Below are 23,328 nucleotides of genomic sequence, written 5' to 3' on the forward strand. Positions count from 1 at the left end.
ATCTCTAGTAGTACCAAGGAGCTCCTGTTTTAAAAAAAAAAAAGTTCTCCAAAGCCATGGCTGGTTAGTCCAGTAGCCTTGAGGCTTTAATGGCCCATTGCTCTGGCCAGATTACGTGCAGATAAAGGGCTCCCTGCCCTTATCCTGTTGATGGGCTCAAGGCCACTCAGCTACTTTAGGAAGAAACGGGACAATCAAGCAAAAGCACTCGTGGCTCCCCCCCATATCAAATATCGGCATCCACTTGCTTATATTGAATCCACAGGGAATGGGGCCGTGTACACCCAAGTGGGCTCTGGGAGCATCTTAAGTACCTGCTGGAGAGTTCTGGCCCCTGCCTCCCATTCTGGGCCTGGTCTTTCCCAGCTCTGCTCCTTCATGCTTGGGTCCCACACCAGACTCATCCCAGTGAGGCGGGAGAGAGGGAGAGGAAGGACTAGTTAGACATTACGGTTCAAATCCATCAATTAACCCAGTGGTTCTCACACTTTGCTGCCCATTAGACTCACCCATGCAGCTTGTAAGGTTCCCTGATGCCCAAACACACCTTAGATCAATTACATCAGAATTTCTGGGCATGGGGACCAGGCATGATATCAAGTTGAGCCACATTTGAGATCCAATAACTTAACCCCTATGGCTAACGAGCCTGAACCAGGGTTGTCTACCACGTTCTGTAAGTCCTCCACACACCTCACTTTATGACTTTCCATGTGCCCCTGATGATGATGGAACACCTCGATCTGTTCCTGATTAACTCCTAGAATGGGAAATATGGCGGCTATTCCAAGATCACACATGACACATATTTTATTGCATTTAAAAAAAGTCATCTGTTAGCTGCTCGACTATAGACACATCTGAAGCTACTTCAGAAAAACAGCATCAGAACACATAGCCTTTCAGTAGCACAGAATGGCTAAATTCTCCTCCACTGCCCCATTAAGTATTAATCAGTGGCTCAGGCCAGTTCTGGGAAGAGCACCTAATTGCTGACTTCACAGAAAACCACATTACCCTAATGCACCGACAACGGGGGTCCGATCCTGACCCCTCCTGGGCAGCCAGGCGGCGGTGGCCTGAACACGGAGGCAGCGCCCGGTGGCACCAGCCCCCTCGGCCGCGGGGAGCTTGCTCAAGCGAATGCCTGGCTCTGGGGCCACACCCACGGCGGGGCCATCTGGGGCCCACCTGAGCAGCCTCCCCGCGGGGCTGCGGTGCGCCCTGGAAGGGACTGGTTCCAGCTGAGCTCAGAACCAGCGTGGTTCTGCTTCACTACACAGCACACTGACACCCCGAGGGAGTGGTTAGGAAGAGCCCCCGTGTCAGCATCCGTGCAGGCCTGCAGTGGGGACAACTGCGGAGGGACAGGCCCCGCCTGCCTTCGGGTTCGGAGCAGCTTCTGCAGACCGCAGTGGCCACGCCATATACTGGATATTTGGACATGACCCACATGGCTCCTCCGTCCAGCGTGAAAGCGAGGAGACCACCTGCCACGATGCCCAGGCTGTCACCCGTCCAACACTGGCTGTCCACGCTGCTCCTGTGCGGTGTGTGGGTCCTCAGTTTACCCTCATGTTCCTGGGTGTACGATTTCTAGGAGTCAGAGCTCCCAGGCTGCTCGAGAGGCGCGCCACTCATTCTCACTTGCTTCTCTTCTCGCCTTCCTGCAGACACCCAGGGGACACCCAGCAGTTCCTCTGGTGGCTTCACACGCCTCAGTTGGCTTCCTCCACCTGCAGCAGCTGCCCACACCCACCCTCACCCCTGCGCCGGGCCCCACCGCACTGCCCAAGCCCACCCAACTGAGCATGAAGGTAAACATTCAAGACGTTGGTCTCTTCCCTGCCCTGGGCCAGCACACTCCTCCTTCCTCAGGGGCACCCCCTGTAGTCAGTCCTGCACCAGAAAGTTGATGAGGGCCGTTCTGGGGGACAGGAAAGCCTTCTTGATGCTTCGCCCCTGCAAGAGCTGGACACCCAGCTCGCTTTGGAGGACGAGCTCATGGACTTTGTCCTGGTCCCGCGCGACTCCCTGGGGCACGGGGATCTTGCCGCAGGCTTTGTTGTTGATCTGAGGAGGAGAAAATCGAGACAAACGATGAGGACAATCCTGAGGGTGACAGGTGGCCCCATACCAACGCCCGTGGGAAGCAGGAAGATGCGGCACCAGCTTCCCCAGAGGACAGAGGGCAGGGAGGACAGGATTAATGCCCGAAAACCACAGACTGGGAGAGAGAGGATGGGGCACCACACCTGGAGCGCGCCCTGTTGGAAGTTAGGTCAAAACCCTCAGCGGCCTCCAGGGGGAGAGGGACGGCTGTGTCACTGGGGATCGAGTCGAAGTTCCGCTCACAGCGAGTGTCACCGAGGATTTTACCCAGGTCTTGGGGGGTGACTGGCTCCTGGGGAAGGCAGGCAACCTCCCTGTCGGGGGCCGGACTCCAAAACGCAGCGCCCAAGCATGGGGACTGGGAAACTGGACCCACATCACTTTAACTCAGCCTTGCCGAGAACGGGCCTGTCCAGTTCCAGACGTCAGTGGCTATTCACTGAGTACTGCTCAATAAGGACATGGGGACTGGGAAACTGGACCCACATCACTTTAACTCAGCCTTGCCGAGAACGGGCCGGTCCAGTTCCAGACGTCAGTGGCTATTCACTGAGTACTGCTCAATAAGGACATGGGGACTGGGAAACTGGACCCACATCACTTTAACTCAGCCTTGCCGAGAACGGGCCTGTCCAGTTCCAGACGTCAGTGGCTATTCACTGAGTACTGTTCAATAAGGACATGGGGACTGGGAAACTGGACCCACATCACTTTAACTCAGCCTTGCCGAGAACGGGCCTGTCCAGTTCCAGACGTCAGTGGCTATTCACTGAGTACTGCTCAATAAGGACATGGGGACTGGGAAACTGGACCCACATCACTTTAACTCAGCCTTGCCGAGAATGGGCCTGTCCAGTTCCAGACGTCAGTGGCTATTCACTGAGTACCGCTCAATAAGGACATGGGGACTGGGAAACTGGACCCACATCACTTTAACTCAGCCTTGCCGAGAACGGGCCGGTCCAGTTCCAGACGTCAGTGGCTATTCACTGAGTACCGCTCAATAAGGACATGGGGACTGGGAAACTGGACCCACATCACTTTAACTCAGCCTTGCCGAGAACGGGCCGGTCCAGTTCCAGACGTCAGTGGCTATTCACTGAGTACTGCTCAATAAGGACATGGGGACTGGGAAACTGGACCCACATCACTTTAACTCAGCCTTGCCGAGAACGGGCCTGTCCAGTTCCAGACGTCAGTGGCTATTCACTGAGTACTGCTCAATAAGGACATGGGGACTGGGAAACTGGACCCACATCACTTTAACTCAGCCTTGCCGAGAACGGGCCTGTCCAGTTCCAGACGTCAGTGGCTATTCACTGAGTACTGCTCAATAAGGACATGGGGACTGGGAAACTGGACCCACATCACTTTAACTCAGCCTTGCCGAGAACGGGCCTGTCCAGTTCCAGACGTCAGTGGCTATTCACTGAGTACTGCTCAATAAGGACATGGGGACTGGGAAACTGGACCCATCACTTTAACTCAGCCTTGCCGAGAACGGGCCGGTCCAGTTCCAGACGTCAGTGGCTATTCACTGAGTACCGCTCAATAAGGACATGCTTCACAGCAAATGTGAACCAGTATCGGCTGGGGGGGAGGTGTTCTCCCGGCCCACATGGCTTCTGAGCAGCCGAGCTTCAAATCCTCCATCCCACCGCTCCCCTGAGAACACTTTCACTAACACTCCTGGTTTTTTCACTCCGTATTATGAAAAGTTACCAGGAATAATTTCTCAGGTTGCAACCACAGCCTATCAGGTGTCCCTCATTCATTTTTTTTTCAGATGTACGTCGAACTCAGGGGCATTTTTCTGGGTTGCGTCAACAACCTACGTCACTGGGTGGGAGCCAAAGACGGTAACACATTGTGTCCTGAAATATTCTAGAAAATGGTTCTAAAAGGTGTGAGTCTCCCGGATGCAGGAGTTTGGTGTCCTAAAGCTGTGGGACTAGGGCTGCTGTTCGCTCCCCGCCCCCGCCATCTTGTTTCTAAGCCACTTGGAAGCCGCCTTCTTTCACGACCGCGGGCTTGCTTTGACTAAGACTTCAGAAAAGATCTCCCATCCTGTCACACCAAAGCCGCACCCTTCATGAAGTCCTGGGGGCCCCAAACACGGCAGTCTCAGAACTGGTTCTTGTTCATGAGTCACGGCTCCAGTCTCAGTTCTCACCCAGGGAAGAGTGGCCCAGGGCTGGGGCTCCCCCGGCCACTTGCCGTGGTGGGGTGCTGGGGGAGAGAGCACGTGCTCTTGTGCAGGCTCTTAGGCTTGGACTTCAGTTTTCTCTTCTTTAAGGATGGATCCCTCTGGATTGTTGAGGGAGAAAACCTGTCTGAAGGGACCAGCTCACTAGGCCTTACACCCCACACCCCCTTGTCCCCTGGTCTTTGTCGGGACTCCCGGCCAGGATGGAAGGAGCCAGTGTGGGATGTCCTCTTCGATACACGGCCTCAGCACCATGACCCGAAATACTTCTAGACCAAGTGCTTCCCTAGAGCCTGGGGGCTGGCCCTCAGTTGTCCCTGGTGAGGCCTGTCCAGGGAGCTGAGTCATTCCTGACCCCAGCTGGGGCAGGGGTGGGGCTCGTGACCTCTGGATGTGGCCAGGAAGCCCAATGGGCCTTCCCATGCGGCCCTGGGCACCCTCTCCTGGCTTCTGGCTCCTGGGACTCCCCTGAGTTGCCTTACCCAGGGCAGTCCCTTCAGAGTGAGTGGGTCTCCATCACACTCCACCTCCTGGCAGGAGGCAACAGTTAAAGGGACAACAGAAGCCCAGGTGGGATTCCACACTGGACCTGGCCTTCAGGGGTCTAAAGGGGAAGCAGTTCTTTCAAATCACCTCAAATAGTGGCCATTTGACTTGAGAAAAGTCTTCCAGTCCCCATTTGGTGGCCCTACAAACTTCCATTTTTGCCACCTTCCCTCATTACTCACAGCCTCGGTCCAGGGCCTCAGCATCATTCTCCCAGACTTTTCCAACTGCTGCCTCACAGGCCCCTGGCCGTGAGCACTGCCCCTGTCCCACCCATGGCCACCCAGCAACATGTGATAGCTAGGAACAATGAAAGCTCCCGCTAAGTTCTCGCTCCGTGCCAGGTGCTAAGCCACACAATCTACCTAAGCCAACCTGTTTCTCCTCCCACAGCCCCGTGAGGGACATGCATGACCACTCTGTGCCCATTTTACAGATGGGGAAGCCGAGGCACACGAGGTGAAGCCACTTCACCCAGCAAGTGGTGGAGACAGAAGAACCTCCTGGGTCCTCTCCTCCCCCTGATCAGATGCCCTGCCAGCCCCCAACCCTCTCGGGGCTGGAGCCTGGCCTTCTCCCCAGCGGCGCCCGTCCTATGCCTATGTTTTAGCCTCTCCACGGCTCACAGACCTGACATCACTGAGGGCTTTCTCTGCCTTTGCTCCCGGTGATCAGGCATCCTCTTCCACCAGGGAAACACTGCTCCTCTTTCGAGCCCAGGCCCCACGCCCCCTTGCAGCCATGCCCGACTGCCAGAAGCAGTGATGTCCACACCAGCAGCTAGCAGCACCTGCCATGTCCCCCGGGGGTTGGGCCCCCTTCTGTTGCCATTCCCTCACCTGTAAAATGGACTTGGGTCACACAGCGGCCTTGTCTGTGACGTGGGTAGACCAGGGCCCACTCCCAGGGCTGTCGTGCAGGGTAAACGAGTCAGTATCTGGAAAGATCTTAGGGCAGCACCCAGCCCTTAGTCGGCGCTCACTACTTGTTAGTGGGTTTTGTCATTAGTGTGTCCAGAAGCGGGCTAAGCAGTTCCTGGCATTATCTAATCTAATTCTTTTCACAACGGGCAAAGCTAGGCACTGAGTTCGCCCCCTTTCGTCATTGAGAAAACAGAGGCCTACAGAAGTATTCTGTAACACGAAGACTTCCAAGCAGGATGGTCTCACTCCCAAGCTCTATGCCTTAACCTGGAGGCTACAGAAACTCCCTGTGTGCGTGGCAGTCGTGGGCCCCTTAAGACGGTCCCTCCTGTGCACTGAGCTGCTGGAAGCTAAGGCGGTGCCTCTGGGCTGGGGATCCTTGGTGTTGGGCCCAGCCCTGCATACTACGGGCACAGCGGGCCTGAACCACGCTGAATGACGCTGACTGTCACCGCATCTGCTATTTCTGGCCAGGGCACCAACTGAGGTCACACAGACACAGAACATAGGCCTCCACGGAAGTTCCGCCACGTGGCACGGTGCCCTGAGTCGGAAGTTCTCCAGTTGGGTGAACCTGCAGGGAGTCCTACTCACATCTCAAGCTTTGGGTTTTCACTCCCACGATAATTTAAAACCACATTTTACCAATGACCGACCAGAACTAGATGTCTTTTCTACAGTGATTAAAGTGAAATCGTATTGTATAGCCTCAAACTTCGGTTTCTCAAGTTTGGCACTTCTTCGTGCTGAGGACAAGTTCTCATGGGTACGTGGGATTATTTCTTATAAACGTTACTTAGGGTAAAGAAACTTCTCTGTGCCACAAGGCTATTTTCGGTTTTGAGGCTTTGGGAAAGAAGCCCACCAGGGCAGGCCCATGTCCTCCCCTCTGTGGGGGAAGCAAAGTGGGGTTGGGGGGGAACTAGGTGCCAGGGGAGGTGGTGTGGAGACAAAGTGGCTAGGAAGGGCCTGGGTCTCCTGCATGGAGCCGTCTTTCCAAACACCGACCTGCTGGTTGGCCCACGGTTTGCACAGATGCAGAAGAGCTGGGGCCTGGCCGACTGGGCCCCCGTGAGGCTGGGCTCTCCCTCAGCTCCTGGGTGGTGTGTTCATGGCCCTTTTCACCATTTGCAGTGATTTTATTTATTTTTCTTTCCTTTTCCCGATCTCTCCCACTCGGCTTTCAGCTCCACCAGGGCAGGGACCCTGCTGTCCCGTTTGGTTTTGTACCCCCAGAGCCGACCACTGTGCCTCACCCACAGCAGGTAACTCGATCATTACTGACGAACGAGCAAATAAACTTGGGCAAGGTGACCAACTTCTCCAAGCCTGATTTCTCAACTGAAATCAAGGAGAATGGAAATGCCTATTTGACGGAGTGATAAGAGCGTAATGAAATCTTGGATGTGAATGACCTGGCCCCACGTGTGGTTCAGAGACGTGCCAAGAGCCCCCCCCATTCCTCTTTCCCTCTTCAGCCACATCAGCATTAAATATTCCTTATAATGTGTTTCAGAGCAAACACATTAAATATGTAAAAATTACATACAGGATAAACTATCTGAGTTATTTGCTCTGTAAAAGGTTGAAATAAAAAACTACTTTTATGTATCTACAATGATGCAGTTTACCAAGAAAGAAAGAAAAAAAGAAAAGAAAGGAAGAAAGGAACGTTACGTAGCCTTTCTGAAATAGCTTTTTCGGGGAGGTGTTCCTACTCTGCCAGCCTGCTCACCATCACCCTCCTCCCTAAATGAACCAGGAGCCGCCGAGGAGACTGCGACACCGCAGGGGGTCAAGGCGATGCGATCAGGACCTATAAAGCAGGACAGGGTTACGTGGTCCGCCTTCTCATCCCTTGAGGGCCGTGAGCGCCTGGTGCTCACAAGCTCGTGGTGTGTGGTGGCCTGAAAGCTAAAGTGTAAGGCAGGCGGGACGGTCAGGCCGAGTCCGGCCGGGTGGCCAGAAAGGCCCGACCCCCTGCGCCGGTCAGGTCAGCCTCCGGCTCCGGGGCTGCAGGAGACGCTCACCAGGACGGCCATCTCCACCGCGTCGGGCTGCTGGAGGAACTGCGGGTCCACGGCCGGCCACGCCTGAAGCAACACATCGGCGTCCCAGGCGTAGTGGGCACACAGCTTCCCGGGCACCTGCGCCAGGCCTGCAACGTCAAGGCACAGAGGGTCATGGGGCACACGCGAGGCTCATGGGAGCAGGGTACACAGCTTTCACCCCAGTGCAGCCTGGCTGGGAGCTGCCTGAGGCCGCACCTCGGCTTTACACAGCTTACCGGGGGCCCCCCACTTACTTTGGCCTGGCTTATCATCCTGGGCTGATAGGTAGCCCCCCCCTTTTTAAATAGTACCCAGAGCTGTACAGGTGGATGGACACTTTGTTCTGAAGTGTGCATTTACAAGGGCGCCTGGGTGGCTCAGTCGGTTAAGCGTCTGCCTTCGGCCCGGGTCATCATCCCAGGGTCCTGGGATCGAGCCCCGCATCGGGCTCCCTGCTCAGCGGGGAGTCTGCTTCTCCCTCTGCCCCTCCCCCCACGCGTGCTCTCTCCCTTTCTCTCAAAAAAATAAATAAATAAAACCTTAAAAAAAAAACAAGTTCCATGGACGAACCATGAGAGATGATGGACTCTGAAAAACAAACTGAGGGTTCTAGAGGGGAGGGGGGTGGGAGGATGGGTTAGCCTGGTGGTGGGTATTGAGGAGGGCACGTTCTGCATGGAGCACTGGGTGTTATGCACAAACAATGAATCATGGAACACTTCATCTAGAACTAATGATGTAATGTATGGGGATTAACATAAGAATAAAAAATAAATAAATAAATAAATAAATAAATAAATAGATAAAAATTTTAAAAATTAAAAAAAAAAAAAAAACAAAAAAAACCAAACAAGTTCCAGGGGTCCCCGGGTGGCTCATTTGGTTAAACAACTACCCTCTGCTCAGATCATGATCCCAGGGTCCTGGGATCGAGCCCCGCATCGGGCTCCCTGCTCAGCAGGAAATCTGCTTCTCCCTCTCCCTTTACTGTTCCCCCTGCTTGTGCTCTCTCGCTCTCTGTTGAATAAATACATAAAGTGTGCATTTGGAAAAAACAAGGCTGCTGATTTTCCTTGGTCTCTGCAGTTCTGTTGCTGAAGGAACGCCTTTGTGCTCCTGAGAGCGGATCCCAAAATTATGAGCCATGCTCACTTCCTTTCCTGCCTGTGAATACTTGTGGTCTGCGAGGGCCTCCTACCCGGTCCTTTTACTCATGATCACTGGAGCCAACATGCCGAGAACGGCTGGGTGCTCCTTCTCCACCTTCTCAGAAGATCTCAGCCTTCACGCTACACTTCTTCTCGAGAGGGGCTCCTGCCAACGACTGAATTAGAAAGAGCTGGCCTTGGCTCAGGATGGGTCAAACGCGAGGAAGCAGCGAGAAAGGAAATTCCCCCCAGTCTTGCGTCCTAGAGTGCTTCATGCTGTAACCCCAAAGCCGAGGCGGCCGGGCTCAGTGCCCACAGGGCTGTCCGGGGACTGCAGCCTAGGTAGGGCTACTCGCAGGAAAAGCTTTGACTGCAAAGCCTCTGCCGATCTCATGAGCGCAAGAGATGCCCCCAAACGTGCAGGAAATACACACATCAGAAAGCAGAGCCTGGGGTGCTACCAGCATGGCCATAGCCCCCCTGGCTTCTCATCCCCCCAGAGGAGGGCCCTGGGGGGCAGTGAACATGGCTGGGGTGGAGCTGTGGCCGCTGCAGGGCCTTCGCGCTGTGCATGGCTTGTCCAGGGGTGCCAGAGGGGGGGTGGCCCTTGCACACCTCCTCCTTACTATTAGCACTGAGCCCAGGAGATGCATTTGAGGGACGGGCCCTTACCTCAGGGGTGGTCTGAGGCCAACTTGCCAGATGGACGGAATGAATCCCACCAACACCAGTGCCTGGAACACTGGGCTGGACTGACAATTTTTTTTTTTTTTTTTTAAAGATTTTATTTATCTGAGAGAGAGAATGAGAGAGAGAGAGCACATGAGGGGGGGAGGGTCAGAGGGAGAAGCAGGCTCCCCGCTGAGCAGGGAGCTCGATGCGGGACTCGATCCAGGGACCTGAGCCGAAGGCAGTCGCCTAACCAACTGAGCCACCCAGGCACCCTGGACTGACAATGTTTTATTTTCCTTGAGGGCAAAAGTAATGCAGGCTCCTTGCAGGGAATTTGTAAAAGGTCAAACTAGAGAGAAGAAAATCATGTTCATCTGCACAGCACTTTTTAAACTTCTGATTTTTTTTTTTAAAGGATTTTATTTATTTATTTTGAGAGAGAAAGAGTGAGCAGAGGGAGAGAGAGAATCTCAAGCAGATTCCACGTGGGGCTTGATCCCACGACCCTGAGATCATGACCTGAGCTGAAATCAAGAGTCGGACGCTTAACCGACTAAGCCACCCAGGCGCCCCTAAACTTGATTTTGAAGAATAGTAATGTAATGTATTTAATGAATAGTATATAAACCAACCCCACCAAACCAAACCACTACCACCAAGATCATGCTATATATGTAGCTTCGTATTTCCTTTGTTTCATTATTTTAAAATAATTAATTTCATGGAAAAGGATGATACACAATAGTATGTATCGCATGATTCTAGTTTTATTAAATATTTCTATGAACAGATAAAAGGTCAGAGGAAATAAAGCAGAAGAGCAGTGGTGATTCTATCCAGGAGGTGGGAGCATAGGTAACTCTTTCTTTTAATGCTTTATCAATTCTCTACAAAAAGCATTTATTACTTTGGTAATTTGAAAGGATATTTGAACTCAAGTTTTCCCACACTGGGAGATGGGTTCAATATTTTTCTTCTGGTTTCTTTGGAAGGTTACATTTTGTTCCCCGTTTTCACTTTTGAATCCAGCTCTACTTCAATTTGTGTGTAAAGTGCAGGGGCATTTGGGGCACCCGGGTGGCTCAGTCGGTTAAGTGTCTGCCTTCAGCCCAGTTCATGGTCCCAGGGTCCTGGGATCGAGCCCCGCCATCGGGCTCCCTGCTCAGCAGGAAGCCTGTTTCTCCCGCTGCCCCTTCTCCTTCCCACCCCTCCACCCCCAGCTTGCTCTCTCTCCAATAAATAAAATCTTAAAGTTCAGGAGCATCACATGGTCAATTTTCCAAACCTAATTGGGAGCGTAAACCTCCTCTTCCCTGTCGGTTTGTGATGTTTCTTTTACACCGTATCGTACTAGGGATGGTTTCAGGACCATCCCAAGCTACTCCACGAAGCTGCTCAAAGTGGCCGTCCGCAATGCGTGGAAGCACAGGCCGGAAGGTGATGGGCACACTGCTTTCCTGACAGAGTTTTGCTGCCCAAAAACCGGTCAGCCCCTCTCGGACGTGCGCTCAGTGACACAGCTGGTCTGCGTTCTAAGCTCCAGCTGTTTATGTCGCTGGCAGACTGCTACAGCCAGTTCCTGGACCGGCCTCGCGTCCGTGGCCCACTCTGAGCAGCACCTCTGTCTTGATCCCTGTGGTAGTTTCACAGATGCAGGTGTTGCACACTCTATGTTTTTCTCTCTGGTGCTCTCGCTCTAAGCCTGGGCTGCTGGTCAGTCTGAGGGGAGGGAAGGCCCGTCCGCGTCTGTGGATCAAGTGGTGTCAGAGATGTATTCCTGGGGCCCTGCTGGCCCCTGTGCCCTGGGCTTCCAGCACTTACTGACGGACCTCCCCCTACCGCTAACAGATGGGCCGTTTGGCAGGAGACGAAAGGAGCTTCCTGCTCGTTCCTCAGAAGGGGTACTATTAAGACTCATGCCTAAATACAAGACAGAGGTCACGGAAGGGAGATGATCATTTCGTTACTTTAGCAGGCTCGCCCCGTATGGCTGGTCCTGTGACCCAGCTGCAGTGGGAAGGATTCCAGAACCTCCGCATGGTCGTCGTACAGGATGCCTGGGAGATGAAGGGGCCTTGGACACAAATGTTCTGGGCAGAAGCTGTTGCAAATTCCACTTAAAAAAAAAAAAATGAGGAAGCCCGGCCTTCCTGGAGCAGCCTGGGTCCCCACCAGAGTTTCCACACAGATGGGAGTGGGGCCACCCTGCTCAGTGCAGCGGGACAGAAACTCACGGCTGTGGGTTCTCCGCGGTGTTTTTGCCTCCCTACTCTTTAGGGAAGTACAAAGACCTAACGTTTGCACAGCAAATAGGATGGTTTCTTTACAGGACACACGCCAGGTCGAGAGCTGGCCTTTGGGCAACACCTGGAGAAAGTCTGCACGCGGGCTGAGATGTGCCAGAGCCCTGGCACGCAAGGCCACTGTGCAGGGCCAGCTGTCGCCTGTGGCCCACGCCCCTCCTGCCTCTCCTCTGGGAGAGCGTTGTCGCTGACCTTCCTTTGAAATGACCGCAACAACCCACGCAAGCCTCTCTCATGCTCTGAGAGCTCGGGAGGTCACCACGCCACCGGGGCGCCCGGGAGTGGGTGCTGGGGTGGGCAGCTTCTCTTGCTGGCCACCATCAGACCTGCTCCACCCCTCACCCCTGCGCTCACACACACAAGGTTGGACTTGGGGACTCCATGGCCTCTGAGGCCCGCTGAGCCTCATCCAGCCCTGGCGATTCCAAGAAAACGGATAGGACGGGATGCCAGTTCATTTTAGCCTTTATCCACTGAAGGAATTCCACTGACATTATTTTGAGCTAACAACACTGATGCTGCACACATATTTGTACGGAAAACGCCATCAGAACGTCAGTGAGAACTTCTTCTCCTCTACAATGGTCGCACACACACCCCCCCCCCATGTGTAATTGTGTTGAAATTAAGGGATACAGCGCATATGTATAGCAAAACGCTAAGCTATGCTATTTTGCAGCCGTTTTCATTTTACGAAGAAAAATGGATTCGAGGCGGCAGCCTGATGCTTCAGGATTACACGTCTGTTCCGAATGCCTGGGGGGGGGCATGGGGTCCCCCTTGCTGTCACCTCACAATTACGGTGCTGATGGGAGACCCGGAGCTCCCACGAGGTAAAGCCTGGAATCCAGAAAGAAAAGAATCGCCGCACAGCCATAAGAGTGGCCGGAAAAACAGAAACGTTCACAGGAGGTCATAAAGAAATGTGACCCCTCTTCCTGCCTCCCCCCGTGGTCACATGTAAACCAGGACACTGAGAAGGGTACAATCCACAAAGCTTACACAGATCTCATCAGTTGTTATAAGCACTAGCACGACGAGTGGGCAGCTTCACGTAACCTTCGCCACAGTCAAGATCCAGGGCTGCTCGGCCACCACTAGGCTCCTCGTGGTCCCCTCTATATGGCCACCGCCCCCTCTGCCCAGTCCCTAAGCCCTGGCGACCACTAATGTGTTTTCTATCTCTATAATTTGGTTATTTCAAGAATGTTACATAAATGGAATCATAGAGTATATAACCTTTGGAGACTGACTTTTTTCCACTCAGCATAATCCCCCTGGGATCCATCCACGCTGTTGTCTATTAGGAAGGTCATTTCTGACGATGATGAAATTATGCCTCCAACGAGAGTACCACCGAGAAGCTCCCTGTCTGATGATTTTCTGCTCTTTTACTGTCCACCAACAAAGGAAACCTTGTGTCCTTTGTCTGGAAACAGTAACAGTGACTCCAAACACACAAAATTTCCTAAGGAGCAGCTAACACCCTCAGCTGGGGAGCACAATACTCTATTATGGTACACAAAAGTTAACTGTGTGGATTCAGACGTGGTGCCTTGAGCTTCTCAGATCCAAAACTTCAGGAAGGAAAAAAGATTTCCTCATCCTGTTGCAGTTTGCCAACTGCCAAGACGTTGGTTCTGTTTCTTACTGAAGGTCTCCACTGACTCTTTAAGAGATCGGGAGGGGACTATTCAGCTTCTCTGAAATGTTTTCTTTCTATCCACAGCAGTGATGGCCATTTTGCCCACAGGACTCCCAATCTCCCCTAGAAGACAGATCCCAATTCTGCTGCTCTTTGGGGGAGAATCTCTTCTGTGAAAATCTGCTTCTCTAGGGAATTCCAGAAAATGGCAGTTTCTGAACATTCCACCCTCACCGTCTTCCCTTTATAGCCATTCTGAGTTATCTGTGGAAGACACGGGAATGAAACCAGAAGCTACATGAAAGCAAAGTTTTCTAGAACAAATGAAATGTGTGTAAAAACTGTCGAAAGCCCTGGATCGACAATGACTGACAGTGTGGGATGAAAATAACGACGTTCCTCGCAATACAGTGCTTCTGTCTGCAAAGGACTCCCCGCACCTTGAGACACCGGGCCTCTTTAGCTCTTGGAGAGGCAGGAAGGAGTCACGTCTCCATTCTCTCCTGAGGACACCTGACCCGCACCTGTGACTTAATGACCAGGGTGCCACACCAGGTGCGTGGGGCTCCTCAGTTGACTCTGTCATGGACCCTGCGGCTCATTCAGAGGCTGTCACACATACACATGTGGAGAGCCACAAGACAAAGGTTTCCCATTACTTCCTCGAATTAAAAAAAAAAACAGGGGCGCCTGGGTGGCTCAGTTGGTTAAGCAACTGCCTTCGGCTCGGGTCATGATCCTGGAGTCCTGGGATCGAGTCCCGCATCGGGCTCCCTGCTCAGCAGGGAGTCTGCTTCTCCCTCAGACCCTCCCCCCTCTCATGTGCTCTCTTTCTCATTCTCTCTCTCTCTCAAATAAATAGATAAAATCTTTAAAAAAAAACAAAACAAAATTAGTTGCTACGAATTTGTAAAACTTGAGGGAAGACCCCCCCCCCCCCGCCCCAGTTCTCCCACAAAGGCCCAGAACAGAGCCTGGCACATAAAATATGTGCTCAATAAATCCGACTGAATGAAACACTGCCATTCAATCTCTACCGACTCACTACGCTACAGCTCACAAAAGCTGTGTGTGACGTGTTGGAAAAATCATGGCGCAAGGTTTGGAATGGGCTAGTTTCTATCCCGGTGCTCTAGCGTGTGTCCTGTTGGGGATCCTGCCAAGCCACAGTGTATACTTGGTTCCTAAGACCTGCCATGTAGGGACAGGGCCCTGGGGAGAGGAGATCCTCTCTGCCCGCCCGCTACACAACTGAAGGGGTGTGCAAGAGGGGGATGTTTCTGCAAATCCCACTGACATCAGTCTTCCGTGGGAGAAATGAAATGAGGGAGGAAGACAGATAACGCAGGACAAAGCAGGAAGATAAAAGGGAGACATGTGCATATTCTAGGATAAGGGTAAGCTTATTACAAATTAGATTGGTTTGTTCTAAAGCAAAGGAAGACTAGGAGAGAATGAACCGCGTGCCATTTAAAAAACTTACTGTGGTTGCCAATGCTAAATGAAAGAGTTGTGTTTCCTTCCCAAGGGGAGGATAAAAGGCTGCATGATAGAATATGGCATTAGCGTGGCAGGGCCTGAGACCAACCTCCCTTTAGGGCACTCTGTCTCTTCAGCAAAGAATGGGTAAGCGTCTCTTCCTCTGTAGTCTGTTCTAAAGCACCACAAAGGACAGAGGAACCCAATGCAATTCACTTGGTGGAGTCAGTGAAACCCTCATTTCCAAGCCTGACCACACACACTGAGAAAAACTGATCTTCCTAGGAAAATAACTGCCAAATTCCAAATAAAACACTAGCAGATAGGATTTGACAGTAAACTCAAAGTCCGCTGCACCATAGTCAAGAAGAATCTATGCCGGGAGAGCTTGGTATTAGGCGGTCAATTAACTGGGGAATAGTGATATCAACAAGGCAAAGGGGGAAGTTAAAAGCAGATGATGTAAACAACTCAACAACTGAAGAACGGATGTTAAATAAAATATAGCTCCCGTTCCTAATATGAGTTCTGGAAAACAAGGACAGAGAGCTGCTTCCTTAACATTATAGGGATTATCCGGACGCCTGGGAGGCTCAGTCAGTTAAATGTCCCATTCCTGATTTCGGCTCAGGTCATGATGTCAGAGTCGTGGTACTGAGCTCAGCGGGGAGTCTGCTTGAGATTCTCTCTCCCTCTCCTTCTGCTCCTCCCCTCCCCGGCTCACACTCCCTCTCTCTCTAAAAAATTCTTGAAAAAAAAAAAAAAAAGCCAAAACATTATAGGGACCGTCTGGACCAGCACCTCGAACATCCCATAGGGTTTTCTGAGCAGTTCAATACAGTACGTACACAGACACCAGGCTATAACTGTTAGAAAGAAAGAGACCACTTATCCTTATGTGCTGATCACAGAATCTTAGCACATCTGAGAGGATCTTACCCCTTACCCAACGTACAGAGATTTGTAGGGAATCTGGATAAGAGAATAAGCATGCAAATAAATTTTAAAAATTACATACCAGCCATTACCAGTCAAAAATTATAGAAAAGATTCCAGTCACAAGAGCAAAAATAAAATATAACCAAAAAATACTCAGGAATAATCTTAAGAAATGCATAAGAGTCAGAAGAAAAACTACAAAAGAAACGAACAAAACTACAAAACTCGACTCAGCATAAGGGAAGTCTTGAATGAAGAGAGACATGGGGTGCCTGGCTGGGTTAGTTGGTAGAGTATGCAACTCTTGACCTCGGGGTTGTGAGTTTGAGCCCCACGTTGGGTGTAGATATTACTTAAAAATAAAATCTTTTTCTGGGGTGCCTGGGTGGCTCAGATGGTTAAGCATCTGCCTTCGGCTCAGGTCATGATCCCAGGGTCCTGGGATCAAGCCCCACGTCCGGCTCCTGGCTCAGCAGGGAGTCTGCTTCTCCCTCTGCCTCTCCCCCTGCTCATGCTCGTTCTCTCTCTCTCTCTCTATCTGGGTCTCGAATGAATAAATAGAATCTTTAAAAAAATAAATATTTTTTAAAAATTTTATTTATTTATTTTAGAGTGTGGGGAGAGGAGCATGAGCAGGAGGGGCAGAGGGAGAGGGAATGAGAATCCCAAGTAGACTCCATGCTGAGCAAGGAGCCTGACACGGGGCTTGATCTCACGACCCTAAGATCACGACCTGAGCCAAAACCAAGAGTGGGATGCTTAACCAACTGCGCCACCCAGGCACCCCCAAAATAAAACCTTAAAAAAAAAAAAAAGGGAGAGACAGACCACATGGAGGTCTGGAAGGGGTAAAGATGTAAGGACTTCCCAAATTAATTCTAGGTTTACCCACATTTCAATCAAAATCTCAAGGATATTAATAATAAAATTATACCAGAGTTCTAGTGAGAAGAATAAACAGGTGAAAAGCACTTAAATATTTATGAAAAAAGAAATGAAGGGAGGCTAGCACACCAGATGTTAAAACTATGTTGAAAAATCCAATAATTAAATCAGAGAAACAGAACACATACTTCAAAAACAGACCCTGGAGTGGGAACGGGCTAACTTTTCAGGAAAATAGTCTGGCGACACAGATTGAGAGTCTTAAAAACATTCCTATCTTTTCCACTTCAAGGGCATCATCTGAAGTGGAAACTCAGATCTCTGCCCAGATTTGTCCGTGGCAGATTATGGAAGCAAATGCCAGACACGTCACCGGAACAGTTACCAAAGTCATGCCTGGGGGCAATTAATGCAGTGATTAAAAACATTTACAAGTTAAAAAAAAATCAAAATGTTTACAAGTGTATCTTGTTTTTAAACTGGAAATACTCACAGATGAAATGTTACTTGTAAACCCTTAGGCAACCAATTGGAGTCCCATGTAAAGCAAAGGTGGCCAAACTGTTGCTCCACATTCTGACTGTCTTGAGTCGGTCCTGACAGGCTACACGAGGCCTCTGACACCAAGGCCAAGGCCTGGGGGCCTGAGCTCCTCTAAGACATACCCACCTGCTCTGGCCCCATAAGGTGCGTGGCCCTGACGTTCATCCTCACAGCAACAAAGTCATGAGCATATCACTCAGGACTTCAGAGGGAGGGAGTGGGCCCAGGTTGGGTTATTCCAGCACGCAGGTGAGTTTATCACCAAGGGATGGCAACGTCCTTGCAAAACCCCTGGAATCATGACAGAGGCTCTTGTTTGTGCATATTCACCAAGGATCCAGAGATTTGAAGATGTGCATCAAAAGCCTTCATGTTTTGTATCTTTTCTGAGCAAGCATTACATTTAGGTATGTGTTCTAAGGATTTTGTATGTGAACAAAAAATTAGCTATTCAACTTTTAAAACAATGATGTATCATTATAAAGGGTCTAAGTGTCCAAAAATAGGAAATGGGAAGATACTATAAACCTCACACCATCTGAAAAAGTAGCTCCACATTAAAATTAACATGAAATAGAGATGACAAAAAGGAAAAGAAAGAATTAACTATTGAAGACAGTTTAGGGTAAAGAACGTTCAAATTATTTCTTAAAGGACAGGATGTTGGTATTTCTAGTGATGGCCTTTTAGAATGACCAATGGGCCCTGAAAATGCTCTCAAGAGGAGGCCCTACAAGAGAAAAAATGAAATCTTGCCTTAGGCTTTCCTCTGAGAGCCAGGTCTTAACAGTAGAGGGACACAGTCCCCCACCTGCCTGTGCATCAGAATCACCCGGGAGCTGGTTAAAAACTCTCCAGTCACGGGACGCCTGGGTGGCTCAGTCGGTTAAGCATCTGCCTTCGGCTCAGTCATGATCCCAGGTCCTGGGATTGAGCCCCGTGTAGGGTTCCCTGCTCAGTGGGGAGTCTGTTTCTCCCTCTCCCTCTGCCCCTACCCCCTGCTCATGCTCTCTCTCTCTCAACTAAATAAATAAAGTCTTAAAAGAAAAAACAAATAAAACAACACTCTCCAGTCATCCCCCCGCCCCCGGCTCCAGAACTGGGACCTCCAAGGGGGCGGGCGGGGTGGAAGCTTCCCCACTTAGCCAGTGAGCCTCAGGCACGGGGACTCGCTTCAGCGCCCAGTTTAGGAAAGACGGTCTGCTGGAGAGACCCGAATCCCAGTTTAAGTTTTAGATCTGCAGCGTGACTCCAGGCGTCCTTTTCTCCATCTATAAAGTGGGACTAACCCTGCGTTCCCCTCTTAGAAAGAGAACGTGGGGTTGTGGCCTGTGGAGAGCGGGAGGCTGAGTTCGGAAAAAGATCGCCCCGTGGGGCCGTCCACATTCCCAGCGGGGTGGGCGCGGGGTGCCAACGCGGAGAGGGGCCTTCCCCTTCGGCAGGGCCGAGCGCGCAGAAGAAGTACCACCATTCTGACGGCGGGGTACAGATGCCAAACGCTGGGCCCCACGCCCGAGGACATTTGAGCCCCAAGTCGTGTTCCACGAGAGGCTGGGGCACATCCAGGTTAGCAAGTAGCGGGTCCAGCGAGGACGCCCCCACCTACCTGCCCAGAGCTCCGAGGTGATGTGAGGGGCCATCGGGGAGGCCATCACCGTCAGGGCACATAGCGCGTCCTCAAACTCGGGGCTGTGGAGGACCACTCTCTGAGAAGCTTGCTGAGGAACAGAAAAGAACGGTGGAAGAATACTGAGCCACATGGAACGAGCCAGGGTACGGAAGGCCAGAGACCCAAGCAGGTAGGCAAAAACCCTCCATCCCACCCACATTTGCTCCGGACCCTGAACTCGCCCCTTTTAATCACAGTATTAAAAGTAGAGCAGCAGGGCGCCTGGGTGGCTCAGTTGGTTAAGCGACTGCCTTCGGCTCAGGTCATGATCCTGGAGTCCCAGGATCGAGTCCCGCATGGGGCTCCCTGCTCGGCAGGGAGTCTGCTTCTCCCTCTGACCCTCCCCCCTCTCATGCTCTCTCTCTCTCTCATTCTCTCTCTCAAATAAATAAATCTTTAAAAAAAAAAAAAGTAGAGCAACAGCGACAACATGCACACTACTCTTCACGGAGCACGCACTACGCCCTCGGTCTGAGGCGGACTCGTGTAGTTCCCACCAGTACCCTTGGAGGGTGCTGTTCTTACCCCACTGGACGGGTGGGGCGGCTAAGGACCGCCGAAGGGGAGCAATCTGCCCCCAGGTACGTGGCTGTCCAAGTGACGCGGTCCCCATGAGAATCCAGCTGTATCTTTTTTTTTTAGCTTTTTATTTATTTTTTAATTTTTTAAAAAAGATTTTATTTATTCATTTGAGAGACAGAGAGAGCACACGCACATGGGAGAGGGGCAGAGGGAGAGGGAGAAGCAGGCTCCCAGCAGCTCTGTCTTAAATCAGAGTTAAACTCCCGACCGCTCTTCGAGGTTTCCCGTGCGCTGCAGGACCGGTGAGACATGCAGAGAGACTTGCTCACGGGCTTTGCAACGTGCAGCGCCCAGAGCAGGGGTCCTCCTGCCCCCTTGGAGGTCTCGGCGGGGGTCATCCTTCTATTAAGCAGCTGTGCCGGTAACACCCGGTTTCTTCCTGCAGTGCTGCTAGTCACATAACGCAGCCACAGCCATTTAATTTATGGGGTACCTACTCCAAAAGGGCACGGTTTCTGCCCTCAAGGAGTTTACAGCCAATTGGGGAGAAAAGTGACAAATGAATCCAGGGTGTCACAGGATTCCACAGGGTGTCGGTGGGGAGGGAGGGTGGGGAGCGAAGCAGGGTATGAGCCGGTGAGTGTAGACCAGGGACAGCCTGGAGGGAAGCGGGCTGTGGGAAGAACAACGGTACTGAGTTTCCCAGAGGCTGGCTTCCCCTGCTCAGCGGGGAGCCTGCTTCTCCCTCTCCCTCTGCTGCTCCCCCTGCTTGTGCTCTCTCTGTGTCGAATACATAAACAAGATCTTTAAAAAACACACACACTCAGCAAAGAAAATCTGGGAAATGCAAAACCACTCACAATTATACCAAACAGGAAAAAAAAAAACTGATGTATTTATCCTGGTCTCCAAAAATGCAAAAATATGTGAATATACACATCTGTCCACATACCCTTTTGTTCGACTGGAATTTTTATCCTACGAGCACTTCTGTATCGTATGTTTATTTGATGTTATATCATGAACAATTTTTGGTACTAGGGATTCCTGGAAGACACGACGTGAATGGTGGTGGCACATTTCCTCCCTATTGAAATGACATGAGTCATTTCACGATTTCCCCATTGGAGACAGCTGGGGTTCTATGTCTCTGTGATTATAAGTCACCTGCCAATGGGCAGCCCGGAATCAAAGGGTCTAAACAATTGGAGGGATGCCAACCTCGGAGCCGAAGTTCCTCCTGGCAAGGTTACATTAACCACGGCCACCGATGGGGTGTGTCGCTGTCCCACTGTCCTTGTCATAGCACGGACTTTATGTTATAAAGTCTCTACAAATCTGATAGGTTAAAAAAAAATAGCATCGCGTTTTTAATTTGCATTTCACGATAATTAGCAAGGCAAATATTTTTTTTCTGCCAAGTTTACAGATGATTTCTATACCACTTTCTGTGGGTGATTTTCTTTTCACATCCTTTGACCATTTTTAGGTCAGCTATTTTTATATTCATATGTAAAGAGCTCTTTACATATCAAGGATGTTAAGCCTCATGTCTGACATATTTGTTATAAAATGTTTTCCCCAGTTTTTACCTGCTTTGTAGCACGGCATGTTTTAATATACTAAAAATGGTAAGTTTTATGTAGTCAAACCTGTAAATTTCTTCCACTGTTCTTAAAGTTTGGGGAGAGCTTCATTATAAAAGGCATGTGGTAATAGCTTTAATGTACATTTTTTGTTGTTGTTGTTTGTTGTCCAAACAGCTAACCACTTGCCTAACCTCCATTTGTTGACAAATCCTTCCCCTGACAAGAAAAATTCTATTCACATGTGGCAAGAAGAGGAATCTATGCTAAAAAGGCTGACTTTTGCTTTTAGTGAGCACAAATCTGACCTATCCAGGTTAAAGGAGTGTTAATGATGCCAAGGGGGTATCAGATCAATCAGGAGAGCAGGCAGCGGAAGCAGGAAGAAAAGAGCAGAGCAGGGAGAGAAGGGGGCTCAAGTCTGGTCCTGATCTGTCACTAATCAACCAGATACGTCATCGAACCTCCCTGGGTGTCAGTGTCCTCATCTGCAAAATATGGGGGTGGGGAGGGGAGTGAGGGGGTGGGCTTTGGACCAGACAACCTTTAAGAACCTTCCAGCTATAAAACTAGGTTGTGACTATGGAAAACAGGCTTCTTTAAGATAACAGAACCACACCAAGGAGGTGACACCATGGTCCTGCTCTCTGTCCACCATCCAGGACCCTGCAGGCCACCTCACAATGTGGCTCGAGGCCACCCACCCTCCCCTGTTACCAGCAAATAAGGTCAGGAGAGCCACTTACCAGGAGGGCACTGCTGAGTCCCATCAGCTGAGAAATTACAGAATTCAGTGAGAAGTCCTCTGTGAAACGGGCAGTCACCTATGGATAAAAGTTGAATTATTCACTTTCTTCAAAATCCCTTTGAGCTTTCCACAAAAAACCAATGCAACACAACAATAAAGCAAATGAATTATCCAAAAAAATGTGAATTAAATGAATGCAATCAAAGATATTTATAAATGCTTTCACTATCTCAGATAATCACGGTAATGTTTCATCGATACAAAGATTTTCAAAATCAGGGTCAATGATGATGTTTCCGCTGTCCAGCGTTTCCTCCCCCCCACATCTGGGACAGTGTTGGTTCTCCCAGGGGGACATCAAACGCTTCTAACCACCCAGACAGGAGGCAGGACCTGCAGATGAGCAAACATCAAAACAACAGTCACCGGGAGATGGGGTACAGGATGTCCCTTCCCTGTGGCTCCGTGACTTTCATTCACAACGAAGGTTATTCATATAAGGGATAAGATGAGTTTTGCGTTTTCAAATATGGAGTCAACATAAGAACACTCAAGCTGACTTGTCAGCTTCTTCCTGTTTGTGTGCTTCTCGATTTCAACCACGGCCAAGAATACAGAAAAACAACACATCTAAAGATGTCAAGAGTTTCCAACTTGTCGAAATACCCCAGTTCTATGATCTGATAGAAGAGAATAATGTGCCAAATCCAGACAGGAAGTATGTGGCATGAAAACAGTCATTCAGGCATCATTCACATCACAAAGGTCAACTGAGTGAGCTCTGTGTCTCTACACTAGAGTAGAGTGGATGGGAATATACCCTGAGGACATGTCACTGAGGGGCGCCTGGGTGGCTCAGTCGTTAAGCGTCTGCCTTCAGCTCAGGTCATGATCCCAGGGTCCTGGGATCGAGACCCACTTCGGGCTCTCTGCTTAGCGGGAGGCCTGCTTCTCCCTCTCCCACTCCCCCTGCTTGTGTTCCCTCTCTTGCTGTCTCTCTCTCTCTATCGAATAAATAAATAAATAAAATCTTAAAAAGAAAAAAGAAGTGTCACTGAATGAGACCATGCTGGACCCAGGGCCTCATGAAAACCCTGTTTCTTCAATGTCATCAGTTACCAAAGTCCAAAAAAGTGACCTTGGCTGACTTTAAAAGTTCAAATCAGCAATTCTAAAAAATAAAAATAACAGTAAAAATTCGGCCTAAGGAGTGACACCCCCTAAAAATAGCTCCGGATCCCCTAAATACCTTCTTTCAAAAACATGACATTTTCTTCACAAAGTGCTTAAAAAGGCAAAGGTTGTGGTATGGTATCAGACTTCTAGAGAAGAAATTTATAGGGATTTGTTC

General features: G+C 50.5%; 1 protein-coding gene across 3 annotated transcripts in view; it reads right to left on the reverse strand.

Annotated features, from left to right (window-relative positions):
- Positions 1–784: 784 nt before the first annotated feature.
- Positions 785–23,328, reverse strand: part of LARS2 (leucyl-tRNA synthetase 2, mitochondrial) — a 145,852-nt gene continuing 123,308 nt past the window's right edge. Inside the window, exons 18-21 of one of the 3 annotated variants that reach the window (XM_064597034.1) lie at positions 21,976–22,053; positions 19,059–19,170; positions 7,818–7,945; positions 785–2,073 (exon numbers count right to left, since the gene is read on the reverse strand). In XM_064597034.1, the coding sequence (XP_064453104.1) occupies positions 1,894–2,073; positions 7,818–7,945; positions 19,059–19,170; positions 21,976–22,053 (498 nt within the window). In that variant the 3' untranslated portion in view covers positions 785–1,893. Of the gene's footprint in view, positions 2,074–7,817; positions 7,946–17,578; positions 17,744–19,058; positions 19,171–21,975; positions 22,054–23,328 lie in introns of those variants that run through there. The other 2 variants (XR_010413450.1, XM_064597035.1) reach the window with 2 other exon arrangements.

Source organism: Mirounga angustirostris, unplaced genomic scaffold, assembly GCF_029215605.1.
Source record: "Mirounga angustirostris isolate CCGP_5_RB_7025 unplaced genomic scaffold, mMirAng1.0.hap1 SCAF_1, whole genome shotgun sequence".
NCBI classification, from domain to species: domain Eukaryota; kingdom Metazoa; phylum Chordata; class Mammalia; order Carnivora; family Phocidae; genus Mirounga; species Mirounga angustirostris.